Below are 15,824 nucleotides of genomic sequence, written 5' to 3' on the forward strand. Positions count from 1 at the left end.
CAACATCTCTCCATTAAGGCCTTTTATAACTTTTATTCTCTTTTTTAAATATTTATTTTTTAGTCATATGGACAAATATCTTTATTTTTACATTTATGTGGTGCGGAGGATCAAACCCAGTGCCTCATGCATGCTAGGCGAGCGTTCTACCTCTGAACCACAACCCCAGCCCCCATTAATCCTTTTTTTTTAATACTACTTTTTAATGTGAAAAGTAAGAACAAAAGGAATAGAAGATAAACCAGAAACTAATGAAAAGTATTATCTCTGGAGATTAATCCATTCTTAAGGGCAGAGCCCTCATGATCTAAACAACCTCCCAAGACCCCACCTTATAACATGTAACATTGGGATTAACACATGAATTTTTGGGGACACATTCAGATCATTGCACATTTCTATGTGTTGGTTTGAGATGGGCCTTCTTGCACCTTCCAATTTGCCAAAAGCCTCACTGCTGCCTATTATTTCACTCCTAAGTCCGTTAGACATTCTTTGGAATTTGCCTGGGGAAGCAGCTCTGAAAAGGAGAATAAAATTTCCTGCTCTCTCACTACATTACTCTTGTAGCAACATACTTTGCACTCCGGCCAAAATTAACATTCGAAGAGAAATGAAGAACCTGCGATTCCCAGTGCTTTAAAAACAGGGTGGTTCAGGAGTGGCAACAGTTTCTTGTCTGTTATACGTGTCCATGTAAGTAGAAAGTTTCCCCAAATTCAAACCCAACATGGCCCATCTCAAACCAACTACAGATAGCAGAGAATGTGAGACGCAGTTCAGACCAGGAACCTCCTTTCTTAACTCATGTTTCTACCGGAACCTGAAGAGGCGAAGACCGGAAGTTGCGCGCCGCCGTGGGGAGGAGCCAACCATTTATGCCGCCGTCGCTCTGGCCGGAAAAGAAAAGTGCAGCCCTTATAAGGGTCCCCTCCTAGTCTGATAACACAGTTGCTGTTGCGGACGGTGAAGTGAGTATCCAAGGCTTCAGCGACGTTGCGCAGGTGGTGAGATGCCGGGCGGAGGCCGATGTCCCGACTGTGGTTCTACTGAACTCGTGGAAGACTCTCACTATTCGCAGAGCCAGCTGGTGTGCTCTGATTGCGGCTGCGTGGTCACCGAGGGGGTACTTACCACCACCTTCACCGATGAGGGCAACCTCCGAGGTACCTGTGTTTGCCCTTTCCTGGGCCCTGGAAACAGCCTGGGGCGGTGGAGGGATTTCTTCTTTTCTCCCCTACTTTCCTAGACACGCGCTCACTTAATTGTGGGAGAAAACGGCCTAAAGTGAATAAATGAGCTGAGGACATCAGGGACTGCCACTCATCTGTTTTCTTTGTACCTAGAATGATGTCTGGCATATATTGTAGGTATGTCAATCTTAAATAAGTGAAATCAAGGAAGTTCTCCCTAGATGCCAAATCAAATGATTGTTGAAAGATTGTGGGTAAATTCTTTAGGAATTCAGCACATGCCAGTATCCCAAGTAGTTTTGGCATTGGTGAACATCTCTTTTATTTTTCTTTGATTTGTAAGTCCCTGATCAGTGCAGCCCTCAAAGTATTCAGCGAGATGACTGAACCTTCCTCAGTCATCGTGCATTTGATATTGCTTGTGGACACAGAAGACCAAATGGACTTTTACCTTTGCATGCATGGGCATCTTCTGTGAAACAGGGAGCAGATGCACAATGATTTGAATTCTGTTCCCTGACCTGTGTGTGTTGGGGGGTGCAGAGTTCTGATAAATAGAGCTTAAGCCTGATATTTGATGTTCACTGTTTTACAGAAGTAACATATTCTCGAAGCACAGGGGAAAGTGAACAAGTTAGTCGCAGCGAGCAAAGAGGTGAGAATCACTTTTTTGATATAATGGCTTTAAAGAAAATTATCCTGATGGCCCAGCCCATCTGTGTGCTTTTTCTGCTTTCCACATTAAGGTAGAATATAAGAAAATAATAATTAGAAATAAAGGTTGGGAGCCAGTTGGTGGCACACACCTATAATCCCAAGCTACGCAGGAGACTGAAATTGCAAGTTTGAGGTCATCCTGGGCTACTTTGAGACCCTGTCTAAAAATAAAAAAGGGCTGGGGGTGTAGCTCAGTGTCAAGGGTGCTTTTTTATCCCCCAACCTTTTTTTTTTAAGTGGGGGACTTAAAAAGAAAGGTGGGGGTAGTTCTGAGAACAGGAGGGAGAGAAAAAAAGAATAATAAAGGTTGGGAGTGGTTGTGAGAGCAAGAGCAATTCAGTATAATATTTGGATATGCTTGTATAGAGTATATTTAAGGTAGCCTCAGGGAGTCTAGGTAATACTTTGGCTTTGGGGTTGAGAGTGTAGTTTTGTGGTAGAATGCATGCTTAGCACGCGTGAGGCCCGATCAATTCTTAGCACCAAATAAAGAAAGAACTTTACAAAAAAACTTTGGTTTGGCCATGAATCAAACAAGCTTCCAAAAAAGTGGTGACTTATTTGTGACTTCTTTTTGCAAATGTGTCTGTACCTTTAGAATGACCACACCGGAGCTGAATTGTAGCTCAGTGGTAGAGCTCTTACCTAGAATGTATAAGGCCCTAGGTTTGATCGCCTGTACTCGAGGTGGGGTGGGGTGGGGGTAGGAAAGTGTTCTGTCCATGCAGTAAGGTATATCATTTTTGCATTTGGTATCTGTGACAGGTTTAGCAGAACTGAATGAAACCCTAGCAGAACTTGCTAGGAGATACACACTAGTTACTTTGACCTTTCTAACTCTTGCTGTGGGTTTTTCTAGGTCTCCACCGGGTGAGAGACCTTTGTCGAGTTCTGCAGTTGCCACCAACGTTTGAGGATACAGCAATTGCTTACTACCAACAGGCATATCGGCACTCTGGCATCCGAGCTGCTAGGCTGCAGAAGAAGGAGGTGTTGGTTGGATGCTGTGTTTTAATCACCTGCCGGCAGCATAATTGGCCCCTAACCATGGGAACCATCTGTGCCCTATTGTATGCAGATCTGGATGTGTTTTCTGGCACATACATGCAGATAGTGAAGCTCCTGGGGCTGGACGTGCCATCCTTGTGCCTGGCAGATTTGGTGAAGACTTATTGTAGCAGGTACCTGCCTAGGAAGAGACACTGAGATGGGTTATGTCCTTATACCTAAATTCTTTTTAACTGAAGGGTTTTTGTTTGTTATCAGAGCCCAGTTAAAAGGATGTGGAAGAAAACTATCTTGTGCCCACTACTAATAAGATTAATACTGTTATATATTTCTAGAATTTTGTAAATTTCAAATTTCATTGCTTTCGCAGCAACCTTAATGATGTAGGAAAAGTAGTTCTTAACCTTGGCACAAGGCTGCTGTGTTGCACTACTCCTGTTACATGCTTTATGAATGGCAGTTCTGGGAATTGCATGGTGTGGGGCATGTGTGGCTGTGTGCAGTGCCCTGCCTCAGCAGGATCATCTGTAAGTGGAGCTGAAAGGATATTAGTTAATGGAAGGACTGGGGTTAGAAGCTAAGTCTTTTTTTTTTTTTTCTTTCTTTCTTTTAAGTAGCTGTGTTCTTTTAGTTTGTTTTTGTTTTTCTTTGGTATCAAGGATTGAACTCAGGGGCACTTGACCACTGAGCCACATCCCCAGCACTATTTTGTATTTTATTTAGAGACAAGGTCTCACTAAGTTGCTTAGCGCCTTGCTATTGCTGAGGCTGGCTTTGAACTCTAGATCCTCCTGCCTCAGCCTCCCAAGCCACTGAGATTACAGGTGTGCGCCACCATGTCCAGATTATTTTTTTTCTAACAAGTATAGTAGATTCCCAGCAGCAGCAGCACCACCACCCTACCACAACAAAAAAGTAACGGTTAGGGGTGTAGCCCTGTGGTATAATGCTTGCCTAGCATATGAAAGACCCTAGGTTTGATCCCCAGCACCTAAATATATATGTGTGTGTGTGTGTGTGTGTGTGTGTGTGTGTGTGTATGTATAAAATAATGGTTGAAGCTTGATTACTTCCTAGCTAGATGACTAGGGGCTGAGTTTCACTCTAAATGCATATAACTGGGTACATTTTTATGAAGATGAAATGAGAGAACATTGTAGAGCACTTAGAATAGTGACTGACAGGGAGGTGCTCAAGTGATAGTACCTTGATGCTTTCTTCGACTACCTCTATGAATTTGCTGTCGTAAACTTGAGTGTTCCCAAGAGGTCAGAATAGCTTTCCCTCCTTGAGTGACCTGCCCTTCCTCATCCTGACAGAGCAGACTACCCCACCAGCCATCATCATTGAGAACTGACCCTTATTTTGCTTATTTCAGCTTCAAACTCTTCCAAGTCTCCGCATCAGTGCCAGCCAAATATGTGGAAGACAAAGACAAGATGCTGTCTCGAACCTTGCAACTGGTAGAACTGGCAAGTGAGACGTGGCTGGTGACTGGGCGGCATCCCTTGCCTGTCATCACTGCAGCTACTTTCCTGGCGTGGCAGTCTCTACAGCCTTCAGATCGTCTGACATGTTCCCTTGCCCGGTTTTGTAAATTGGCAAACGTGGACCTCCCATACCCTGCTGCATCCCGCTTGCAGGAGCTGCTGGCTGTGTTGCTGCGGATGGCTGACCAACTGGCATGGTTGCAGGTTCTGAAACTTGACAAGCGGTCTGTAGTGAAGTACATTGGTGACCTTCTCCAGCACCGCCACATGCTGATCCGCATGGCCTTTCGGGATGGAACAGCAGAAACAGAGGAGGAGAAGGAGCAGCAGGGGCAAGGGCAGGAGCAAAAACATGGAGAAGAGGAGGTGGGGGATAGTTCCTTAGATCTGCGCAAGGGGAAGAGGCCAGCTAGTCCTGCCCTTCTTCTCCCACCCTGCATGTTAAAGCCTCCAAAGCGTGTCTGTCCCGTACTCCCTGTATCCACAGTTACTGGAGATGAGAACATCTCTGATAGTGAAATAGAGCAGTATTTGCGTACCCCTCAGGAAGTTAGGGACTTTGAGAGAGCCCAAGCTGCTAGCCGAGCCTCCACAAGTGTCCCTAATCCTCCTTGATGCACAGCCACTGGAGGTACCTTACTTCCTGACAGCAGCTGGATAATAGGCCTGTCAAATTTAAGGAAATAGGTATATACAAGCCCTTGGATATTGTCTTGTGTAAAGGGATCAAGAGTGGTACTACAGTTAGTTGGACTTCAAGTCCTGGAGTAGAAGCTAGGAGGATTGACTGTAAGTGGGAAAGAGTCTCCCTTGGTGCAGATCAAGTTGCATATGTTCATTTTCTGTGGGATGTGACCTGGCTTCCTGCCTGATGTGGAAATGCCAGCCTCTTTTGCCCTCGTTTGCATTAAACACATCGACAGTTTTGCAGGCCTAGTATGGCTGCCTTAATGGCACTTCTGTGGGGTGGCTGGTACTGTCAATACTATCCAGCCTCAAGAGCAATAACTGGAGAATTCTTTGCCCCATATCCATTCTAGGTACTGGTGGGTTTGTGTATGATGTCGTGAAATCCTCTACCTCATTAACAAAAGGACTGTGTGTGGACTATGGCTATAGCTCAAAGGGTCTTGCAAATTTTTAATATATTAAAACAAGAAGCATCTGCTAGAAAACATTCTATTGTATAAAACCCGAGCTTTTAAAAACATGTTTTCTTTGGCACTTTTTTCATTCCCTCCCTCCCCTTTCCCCAGAGTATTGCAAAAAGCTCTCCAGTGCTAAGGCATTGGCAGGGTATGTAAACAGCAGCCAGCGTATGTGGAAGAATAATACAAAGCTTTTTTTTTTCTTTTTTCCCCCTAATATTGTCTGTGCAGCAAGCATAAATAACAGGACCCATCTCAAGAAGCATGGGTTTCTCCCTTCCCCTGTGTCTTCTTCCACTTGGTGGTCAGGCCAGGGTGATATGAAGACAAGGAGGGGACTTGGACCAGATCTGGGTTCCCTGTTGCTATTCACAAGCCCCAAGGTTCCCTTTACTTCATTTGGTCCTGTAGTAAAAGACTGGTGGTTGCCATTTAGGTTGGGGAAAATATGGGTGCTGAAATTTTAAAAGTAGTGAAGGCACTGGCCCTTGATGAGCTGCAGGAACCCTAGCCATCATCTCTAGGTTGGGCTTGGGCTTCTGAGTCCAGGAGCTGGTTTACATTTGGGGGTTTCTCCCTACTGTGGAATTGAGAAAAAGATTATGGGGTGACTCTTCCATGTGGCTCATGGAGGCAAGGAGATGTTCTTCCTTGATGTTGGAAGGCCCAGACTGGGAAATAGTTCTTAATAGAACAATAAGTGCTTTTCCAGACACCACCTGCAATGTTAGGGTGGAGCTGCACTTCAGAGCATTTGTAGATTCAACCCATATCCATGTAACAGCTCCCTCTGCTTTCTTAAGCCCATGGGGCATGTGGTAGAGTCAGCTTCTCAGGTGTATGGCCTAGGCTTTGTCCTGAGGCACTGCTGCTGAGTCCTGCTGTAGGGTTTGTGTACCACTCCATGGGGACGGTGTCTATCCCTAATTGTGCACCCCCTCTCCCCTAGTACTAGCTGATTTGCAAAGCTGCCTTTTACACTGCCCCCTCTTTATTGCATAGTTAATCCCAAAAAGCAGCACCTGTTACCTGACATCTGGCTCATCTGCTAGGATGGCTCCCTCAGCCAAAACCTGGGGAGGAAAGAGACCCAGGATCTAGGCAGTGATGCACCCACCTTGCCAGAAGAGGGCGATGAGGAATAATGTGGTTCCCGGGCTACCCCTCTTCAACTGTCTCTCTAGTAAGGCAGTGTGGATGGGACTGTGGGGAGAACTTAAAAGCCCACCTGGGCTGTGCGGTGCCCTTCACTCTATTTGCGGGTTACTCCATAGACTGATAAGGCTTTCTCCCTTTTCTGGGAGGCCACCAAGAACTTGACCATCAAAACTGGCCTAAGCTGGACGGACATGTATCATGCTTGTTTCTAGGATTGTCTGTCGCTACTGCAGTGGTGGCCCTCCAGGCATGTGGCAAACATCTGCCAATCTCCTCCCAGCCTCCACGAGACTAAAGCTGGTGGGCTCACATGCAGCCATCGGGATGGCCACCTCAAACCTGTTGACGTACCGGTAGACGTCTTTCAGGGTCCGGGTATGAGCCCTTGTGACCGGCCTATACTAAAGCGTCCCCCGCCCCTGCCCTAGACGGTGGTTTCGCTCTTCCAGAGGCCTGTCTTCATGCAACCGCCCCCAGCCACCTCTGCGCCTGTCATGTTGACGTCGTCGTACTTGCCCCCCTTGGGGGCGCCATTCAGGTTGGCTGTGTTGAGCGGGTACGAGCGGCGCTTGCTTTCTTTCTCCAGCGCGCCGCCTTTGAGATTGTCGCGGCTGGTGCTGCGGCGCTGACCCGGCCGCCCGGTCTCGGGGAGAGGTGCGACGCTGGTGTCGCTGCCCTCGGATGGGGTGAGCATGGGCTCGCCCTCCAGCGGGAGGCCGGCGCCCGGGCTGTTGCGGCTGCTGCCTGGGTAGCTGTCGGAAGGGCTGTTGTGCAGGCTGCCGCTCTCGCTGGATAGCAGCTCTGGCGCCCCGGGGGCCACTCCTGCACGCAGGGCCTTGAGCCGATTCTTGCCCCCAGCTTCCCCCGCGCGGTGCCCCTTGGCCCGACTCTTGTGCACTCGGCGCCCATGGTGCAAGTTGTTGGGGTGGCGGGGAACAAGGCTCCCCCGGGAGCCCGTGGGCTCTGGCTCCCCTTCCCCACGTGCTGCAACCCCTGCCTCGCACACCTGACTCTGGGCCAGCTGTAGGTTGGTAAGCTTGCAGGGGCCCAGTGGTGGCATGTGGCCGCTGCTGCCGCTGGGAGACGATTTGAGGGAGGCGGGCCTCTCCCCCAGCACTGGGGAACCGTCCTCTAGGGGGGCGGGCAGGGCTCGGGGTGGGGTGTGGGAGGCTGAAGGCGAGGCAGGAGGACAGCAGGCACGCCAGGAGGCCCTAACGTCCCTGCGCCTGGCACAATGATGTGTGAAGACGAAGAGGCCCAGGGCAGAGGCAGCCACCCCATACAGACAACTGCACACCACCCGGGGCAACCAGCGCTGGGACACTGCCAGAGCCCCGCAGGCCCACATAGCCAGGTACAGGAAATGTGTGGTCATCAGCGCCCCCAGCTGGACTCCCGGAGAATAGAGGCCGTCACCGTCCTCCAGGGGCCCGGGAGTCGCCACTCCAGCACTCCCGGTAGCCAGAAGGGAGCCTGAGTCACTCAGAAGGGCACCGCTGCTCCTGAGTCTGGTGGAACCCCTCATCTCCTCTCCAGGCTCCAAGGAGATCCTGCTGTTGCCTGCCTTTGTGCTCTGCGCCAGAGGACCCCGCAAATGCAGCCCTGCACACAGGAAGTAGATCCAGGTAATCAGCAGAATCAAAGCTACCGGGATGTAGAAGGCTCCGAGGCTAGGACGCCACACCAGCCAGCAGCTGAGGGGAGACACAGAGGCAGTGGATGAGGAGGAGGAGCAGCACATCTGAGGTGGGACCCACAAGCCGAGGTGGTTGGGGAGATAGGATATGGGAAGCGCAGAGGCAGCTCCTGGCTTAATCAACATGCATAAGTTTAGGTGGGGTCCCTGGCAAGATAGGCCTGACCAGTTATGCCTCCCTATGGTATAGAAGGCATCCAGCGACCATGGATAGGTTTGGGGCAGAAGGAAGTGGTGCTCACTAGGGACCGTGGTCCCGGTAGTTGTGGATGTTGACTGCAGCGGTGATGCCACAGATGATGAGTGGAATGCCTCCAGCAATCAAGTAGAACCTGGAGGGGAATGGGGTTTGGAGATCAGCAAGATGGGAGAAGGAAAAGGAGATCCAGGAACTCTGAACCCTTGACCTGATATCTTTGTCCCAGCCTCTTTCCCCTTGAATCTTGTCAGAATTGTTTTTACCAGAGATGCTGGCTTAATAGGTTCCTTCAGGACTTGACCAAGAACAATCTTGCTCTCTCTGACCCTAAACAGTGTAGAAAAGTCCCAGCTGCCACTCAGGTTTTCATGATCCCTGTCCAATGTCTTTTGGAGTTACCTCCTTCCCTGACCTTGTCACATCTGAAAAGCTTGCAAGATGCACCCACTCCACAGCCCATGTAACCTGTGTACACCAAGTGCATTGCCTCTTCTGTCTTTGGAGAGTGATCTCCAAGGATTTTGCATCTACTCTGCATCCACCCTGGGAGCTTTGCTACACCAGCCTGAGTCCCTCTCTGGTTGCAAAGCTGACAGTTGAAAGTATGTACCGGAGCATGGGGCGGGGAGCAGGCGGGGCAGGGTCCCCTTCTTGTGGAGGGGGTGCCCTCCAGGTGAGCTCCTTGTGCAGGACTCGGGCCTTCACCCCCATCCAGAGCAGTGTGGACAATGAAGAGTAGTGCAGAGTGATGCCCACCTGCAGGGTCAAGGCACTGAGGCTGGGGGACCTGGGCTGCTATGACCGGGCAACCTCAGAGCCTCCGCCCTGCCAGTATGCTCCCACCCCTCCCAGTGTTTCCAGCCCCCACTCCCACAGCTCTTTCTCTTTACCCAGCTCATGACCTAGATACTCACTAAGCTTCTGTATCTGTTGCTATTCCCTCTGCTTCCACCCAGGGTTCTCTCCTGCCCCACATATTCTCAAGCACCCTGCCATTGCTGTCTGGCTTGTCCCTAACCCACCTCCATTGTGATCCCCACTCTCCACTTTGAAGCCCCATCTCTTATTTTCTCTGATCTGGTTCTTACCATGCCTTCTCATTCTCTATGCCACCTCCACCCACCCTCCAAAGCTGGCACAGAGAGAACAGCGGAGCTGGAGCCTATTCCAGTGAGCCTCTTTATTGCTGTACATCTCCCTACTCTAAGCCTAGGCTGCTATCACTCATCCTGGGGCCCCTAGCCCTTTCTGCTTACCGCCTGGCAGACCATCTGGTAGTTGGTGAGTGTGATGCCCCCAGCAAAGACAGCAGAGGTCATGGCCATGTGGAAACACAGGTTCAGCAGCATGTGCCAACCCTTCCGGGACACATGAATAGAGCTGCCCCAAAAAGAGTCTTTCATTAATGGGCTGTCCAACACAAGGTAGACCTATGGAGTCTCAAGGACACTGGAAGAGCTAATGGGGAGGGGGGGGAGGCAGATATCTATGATGTGCATGTGTGTGTGAATGTGACCAAGGCCACAGGACAGAAAGTCCTTAACTCCCCAAATAATTCTCCAACCTTTAGATACAATGCTAGACAAGAGCCTGGCTAAGTCATATGGACCCACCTGAGAAAGAAACACCTGCCAGTCCTTGGTGACACCTGCTCCCATCCCCCCTTACCCACCTTTCCTGCATCAGCTCCCACCTGTGGTTGAGGATGTAGGTGATGATGGTGGAGAAGAGGCAGAGCAGCAGCAGGGCTGTGCACGGGTACACGACAGGATGCAACCCAGCCCCAGAGCCCCCTGCCTCCCTGGAGAAAGCACTCAGCTCCTGGGAAAGAGGAAGTAAGTAAGAGTAACAAGCCAACCTGTTCAGTCCCCGCCCAGGCCATTTTCCTTCTTCCTGAGCCCTGCTAGCATGGAACCTGAGAGTTGGTTGGTGCTGAGTCCATCCAGGTAGGCCCAGATGGAAACATCAGGACATCCACTCTCAGGAAGTCAGCTTTAGGGAATACTGACAGTCTACTGCCTGCCTTCCCCCTCCCAGTGTCCTGCTTTTCTGGGAACTTTTCAAGAGGAAGAAGGTTCTGTCTGTGACATAGCAGCATGCTGGCTCCATATCTTAGGAAGTCAAATCAGATGAGGAAATGGAGAAGGTTCTGTCTGACACAGAAGCAAGCCAGCTTAGCATCTGAGAAAGTATGGTATGAAATGTGATGAGGGAGGGGATGGTCAAAAAGAGGAGAAAAGTTCCCAGATTTTTTTTTCCACTTTAAGAATCTGGGTCTCAGAAAATACAGGATGTGAGAGTCAGACTGGGTAGTTTTAGATCCATCTCTCTAGAAAAGGGCAAAGAGGTGACCCTCCCTGGCCCTGAAAGACAAATGTGAGAGTCAGACTGGGTAGTTTTAGATCCATCTCTCTAGAAAAGGGCAAAGAGGTGACCCTCCCTGGCCCTGAAAGACAGGGATATGGGAGAGGCCAGAGACCCATTTTCCATGAGTCCTGACAGTTATGGGGCTCAACAAGGCTGCTGTCCTTTCTGTATTTCACCATGGTCCCAGGCAATCAGAGGACCCCATCACTACCTCCTGTACTTGCTTGCCCTTGCCTTCCCACCTTCAGGCCCCATTGATACCCACCATGAGGACGGCCACGTTGCCCAGGTGCTGGCAGTGTAGGGAGCTGACATTGGGCTGACTGGAGCGGAGCCGACAGCCCTCAGAGCTCCATCCCCCAGGCCCCTCCTGGCTCCACCAAGCTGCCATGGGGTCAGCCCCCTCAGCCCAGTGCCGCAGTGAAACAGCCACAGGCTCAGTCAGGTTTCCCACGCCACAGCCACCTACAGGGGAAAGGGAAGTCTACATGGATACACACAAGGCTGCCAGGGAGGCTGGATCAGTGGGGAGGAAGCTGCAGCTGCAGTAGCTGCCAGAGATGCATCAGACCCCTGCTGGGTGGGGCACTGCTGGCCTTCAGGTCAGAGCTGGATGCCAAGTATGGACCTCAGTCTAACTTGGGAGGCTGGATAGGGGTGAGTGAGGAGAAGAAATAAATATATAAGTGCTTAGAGGAGGTCTACTCTAGGTGCCCAGTGAGAGGTGTTGTTGTCCTCTAAGAAGAGCCAACTTGGACTGGGGTGCTCAGGGGCAGGGAGAGAGAAGTTAATGTGGAGGGAATAAAGATCAGATGATGCCAGGCACGGTGACACATGCCTGTAACCCCAGAGGTTTGGGGGACTGAGAGGCAAGATCATGAATTTAAAGCCAACCTCAACAACTTAGCAAGGCCCTAAGCAACAAAGCAAGATCCTGTCTAAATAAAATATGAAAAAGGGGGCCTGGGGTTGTGGCTCAGTGATAGAGCACTTGCCTAGCATGAGTGAGACACTGGGTTCAATCCTCAGCACCACATAAAAATAAATAAATAAAAGTATTGTGTTCATCTACAACTAAAAAAAATCCTTAAAAAATACAAAAAAAGAAAAAAGGTTGGGGGATGTGGTTAAGTGCCCCTGAGTTCAATCCCCAGTACCAAAAAAAAAAAAAAAAAAAAAACATGTAAAAGGAGGAGTCTGTTGTCTCCTGAGAGGGAGAGAAAGTTGGTACCATGTCAGGAAGGTGGGTTGCAGTGGACAAGGAGGAGGGTAGGAAGGAGGCAGGGGGGACATTAATGAAACAGGTGCTTGTAAAAGCAGAAGAGGGTGGTTAGCTAAAGGGGGTGTGTGTGTGAAGGCATTCCCAATAAGAGAAAGGGGCCCTGAACAGAGAGTCAAGAAGGAATCTGCCTGAGACACGAAACCACAGAGTCCTAAACCACCCTCCTCTCTGCACACAGTTCAGTGAGCCCATGAGGCTGCTGACGCCGACTCTGACCTTCCCAAAGGTGGTTCTTATCCTTTGAATCTTGTTGGAAACCTCACTTTTCAGAAAAGCCTTCCCTAGCCCCTAACTAGGTTCAGCTGTTCCTCATAACTAATGCTCCAGACACCTCACATGGCTGTTCACTTCCAGTGACTTCTTCAATGCCTGTCTTCTTTGCTGAAGTGTATGTTTCTCCTAGACCAGGACACAACTGTCTGTACTCAGGTGTGTCCCAATCCCAGCACAGTCTGGCACATGTCAGGTCCTCAGTGAGCATTCCTGGCCAGAATGAAAACAGCCTATTCTAAGAATGGGAAGGGAACCCCAGAGAGGTGACAGCAACACCTTCCGGCTGTGAGAAGGTCCTGGAGCCAAGTCACGTAGGCCCCTGAATGGCACGTGGAGGAAGGCAGTTCTGATGATGGGAAACCACCAAGAATTTCAAGGGGCTCTCTGATGTGCACAGGATGTTTTAAGAAGATGAATCTGGTGGCAGTGTGTGGGCGGGACTGAAGTTGGAGAGAGACTGGAAAACAAGCCCAGAGCCTGGAGGGTGGGAGGATCAGCGGAATGAATCACAGATAGAAAAAAGGCATGGTGGGACTTGGTGATGCATGCCTGTAATCTCAGTGACTTGGGAGGCTGAGGCCATAGGATTTCAAGTTCAAGACCAGCCTTGGCAACTTAGTGAGACCCTGTCTCAAAAATAAAAAGGGCTGGGGCTGTAGCTCAGTGTTAGAATGCCCCTGGACTTAATCCCCAGTACTACGGGGGGCGGGGAATAGGAAAAAAAAAAAAGGTACGTGGGGTGGGGGGCAGCTGGCCTGCAGGAAGCTGCCTTGGTGGAACCAGCTAGTTGAGGATGGGCCAGCCCCTAAGCAAGGCAGAGTTTGGCACAGTGTGTCCCACTCATCAGAGCTCTGCTCACGTTACTCCTCCTGCCCTGCTCTCCATCTTCCCTTACTGAAATCCTGATCATTCCTCAAGGCCCATTGTACCAGTCCCACCTCTGACCATAATGCCAGAACCATCTTGCCTTTTTAGGACAGTTCTCACTAATGATGTCTCTTCAGAAGCCTCCAGGAACCTCTGTTGTTACCTTAGCATGTTACACAGCCTCCTGTTTCTCAGTGAGGTGGTGGCCTCTACAAGGACAGGAGCCCCAGCCTAGATGTTTTATTCCCTGTTGTGCCAAGCTTCATACTGAGCTGCAGAAGGTGCTCATGCTTCCTGCCTGGGGCTGTGTGTTGCAGTGCAAGAAGCTCGTGTGTTTTGGTGTGTTGGAGGGAATGGGTTGAGGGGTTATGTTTACAGCCCTCATGAAATGTGACAAGCCTGGGATATAAATTCCAGTGTTCCCTGAGCCTTTTCTCCACCAACCCTTCTTTTATGGGACATCTCTGCCCTTCTCTTGGGAAATGGTGAGGAACCCACCAACTTGGGCAGTAGGGACTATAGGTAGAGGGGAGGGCAGAATGAGGGGCACCAGGCAGACATACGCTGGGAGTTCAGTCCCTTACTGGTTCCTGCAAAGATGACCGGGGTGGCCACACCACGCCTCTTGCCAGGCCCAGCAGCTCCTGGGCGGGAGGTGTTGCCATGGCTGCGGAAGAGGCGGCCATTTCGGAAGACGAGGAGTTGCAGGGTGCAGTCTGGAGGTACTGGAGGAGCCAGGGCAGCCGGAAGGGATGAGAACAGGCTAGGGGGCAGCTGGATGGAGGCCAGGGCCACGCTGTTCTGGGGGGGACATAGGAGCTCCTTAGAGATACTCAGCATCCTCTGAGCTCTGAGGTCTTCCTACATCCTCTGGCCTCTACTCTCCTCCCCCCTTTCACCTCCCACTTTCCCAGCCCCTGCATCTGCTCACACCACCCACCTCCACCATCTGTACCTCCAGTCCCCACACCTCGGCACCTTGTGCCCACCTTGATGTGGAAGGATGACAGAGAAATGTTGGGCCTCCCGGTGGTGCAGCGGAAGCGGAGCTGCTGATCAGCTGGGGGCTCGGGTTCAGGCAGGGCGTTCTGGCCAGGGCCTCCCAGCCGTCCACCTGACAGTCCTCCTTCCCTCCTCTGGAAGGCTGTGCAGGTCAGGCCCACATAGCTGTGTGGCTTGATGAGGTAGGCCTCCAATGCCACGTTCCTTGAGTTCTAGGGACAGGGAACTTGTCACCCCTCCCACATATAGTGCTGGAGACTGCACATTCCCTCTGCAGATCTGCTCAGGCTGTGCCCACTACCCTTTATTCCTCACTGTCTTTTCAGAGCATGCCCAGTCTTACATGTACCATGGAATGTCCCACCCAACCTGACCACAAGCCTCCTCCCTCCTCCTAAAGCACTGGTACTCCCGTGGTCACCTGGTAACATTTGCTACTTCTGTTGCCCTAACTCAGCTCTAGAGCAGAGTCCATGTCTAACTTCCTTTGTCTCTCCTGAAATGCCTAGTGTATATGCAGAAGAAACTCTACCATGGTTGTTAATTCCACCCAAATGGAAATGTCACCCTCTTCTCAGTGACTTCTGTCACTGCATCATAAGTGCTGTGTGTCCTGCTACCAAGCCTTCTTCCTGCTCCTTCTGCTCCTTCCGCCTTCTTCCTATTTATGTCCACCAGACTAGCCCTCCAGCTCAGTTCCCCACCAGGAAGTCTTGTGCAATTTCTACACTGCCACTGGCCCTTTGCACTGCCCCTGACAACTCAGAGCTTAGCCAATTTGGCTGTTCTTCTTAGCTGAAGCCTGGAAGGCACATCTCAGAGAAGGAAGCGCTTCTCTTCTATGAATCATGAGTGTTGGCCTCAGTTGACTCTGATGACCCTCTCAGTGCTCAGCCCCAAGGGAATCCCTTCCACGCTGACCCATTTACCACAGAGATGTGCTGGGCATGGGGGCTGAGAGCAGCGCCCCCGATGCGCTCCAGGGCACCCACGATGCCACTGCAGGCCTTGTCCTCACGCTGGGCCAGCCACAGCAGGTGTTCGTCCACCAGCATCAGGTTACTGGCCATGTCCACCATCACCTCCACCAGCTGCAGAGGAGAGGGTGGTCACTGAGAGCAGGAGTAGGTTTTGGGACCAGTGGCTGGGGTGTGATAGTGACCTGAACCAATGATAAGGTGGTGTCTGGGGTCCTCAGTGGACTAGTTGAATCTCACCTCTTTGATCTGGTCGACATAACCCAAAAATTTCTGGATCATCTGAGCCACATAGACTACATCCATCATGTCCGAGAAGCTGGCAGCCTCAGCCGTGTAGACTCGCAGCTGGTGGGCCAGGGTCAGTGCATTGGAGGCATTGATGGGCATCTGGGGTGTTGAGGAAAGATAGAAGATCATCCTGTCTTGTTCTTTCTGCCCCAGAAT

The 15,824-nt window shown here is 50.7% G+C and overlaps 2 protein-coding genes across 4 annotated transcripts in view; one reads left to right on the plus strand and one right to left on the minus strand.

Moving 5' to 3' along the window:
• Positions 1–903: 903 nt before the first annotated feature.
• Brf2 (BRF2 general transcription factor IIIB subunit) lies at positions 904–5,618 on the plus strand. Its single transcript, XM_076853891.1, has 4 exons — positions 904–1,166; positions 1,789–1,848; positions 2,770–3,091; positions 4,297–5,618. The coding sequence occupies exons 1-4, from the start codon at positions 1,013–1,015 to the stop codon at positions 5,021–5,023; spliced, it is 1,263 nt and encodes a 420-aa protein (XP_076710006.1). The 5' UTR covers positions 904–1,012; the 3' UTR covers positions 5,024–5,618.
• Adgra2 (adhesion G protein-coupled receptor A2) overlaps positions 5,523–15,824 on the minus strand; it is a 38,521-nt gene continuing 28,219 nt past the window's right edge. For 2 of the 3 annotated variants that reach the window (XM_076853890.1, XM_076853888.1), the window contains 10 exons: positions 15,618–15,767; positions 15,330–15,491; positions 14,388–14,612; positions 13,983–14,199; positions 11,242–11,441; positions 10,303–10,430; positions 9,866–9,989; positions 9,220–9,404; positions 8,653–8,742; positions 5,523–8,408 (listed from right to left, as the gene is read on the minus strand). In XM_076853890.1, coding sequence (XP_076710005.1) covers positions 7,139–8,408; positions 8,653–8,742; positions 9,220–9,404; positions 9,866–9,989; positions 10,303–10,430; positions 11,242–11,441; positions 13,983–14,199; positions 14,388–14,612; positions 15,330–15,491; positions 15,618–15,767 — 2,751 coding nt within the window. In that variant the 3' untranslated portion in view covers positions 5,523–7,138. The remainder of the gene's footprint in view (positions 8,409–8,652; positions 8,743–9,219; positions 9,405–9,865; positions 9,990–10,302; positions 10,431–11,241; positions 11,442–13,982; positions 14,200–14,387; positions 14,613–15,329; positions 15,492–15,617; positions 15,768–15,824) is intronic. The other variant, XM_076853889.1, reaches the window with a different exon arrangement.

Source organism: Callospermophilus lateralis, chromosome 4 (assembly GCF_048772815.1).
Source record: "Callospermophilus lateralis isolate mCalLat2 chromosome 4, mCalLat2.hap1, whole genome shotgun sequence".
NCBI lineage: Eukaryota > Metazoa > Chordata > Mammalia > Rodentia > Sciuridae > Callospermophilus > Callospermophilus lateralis.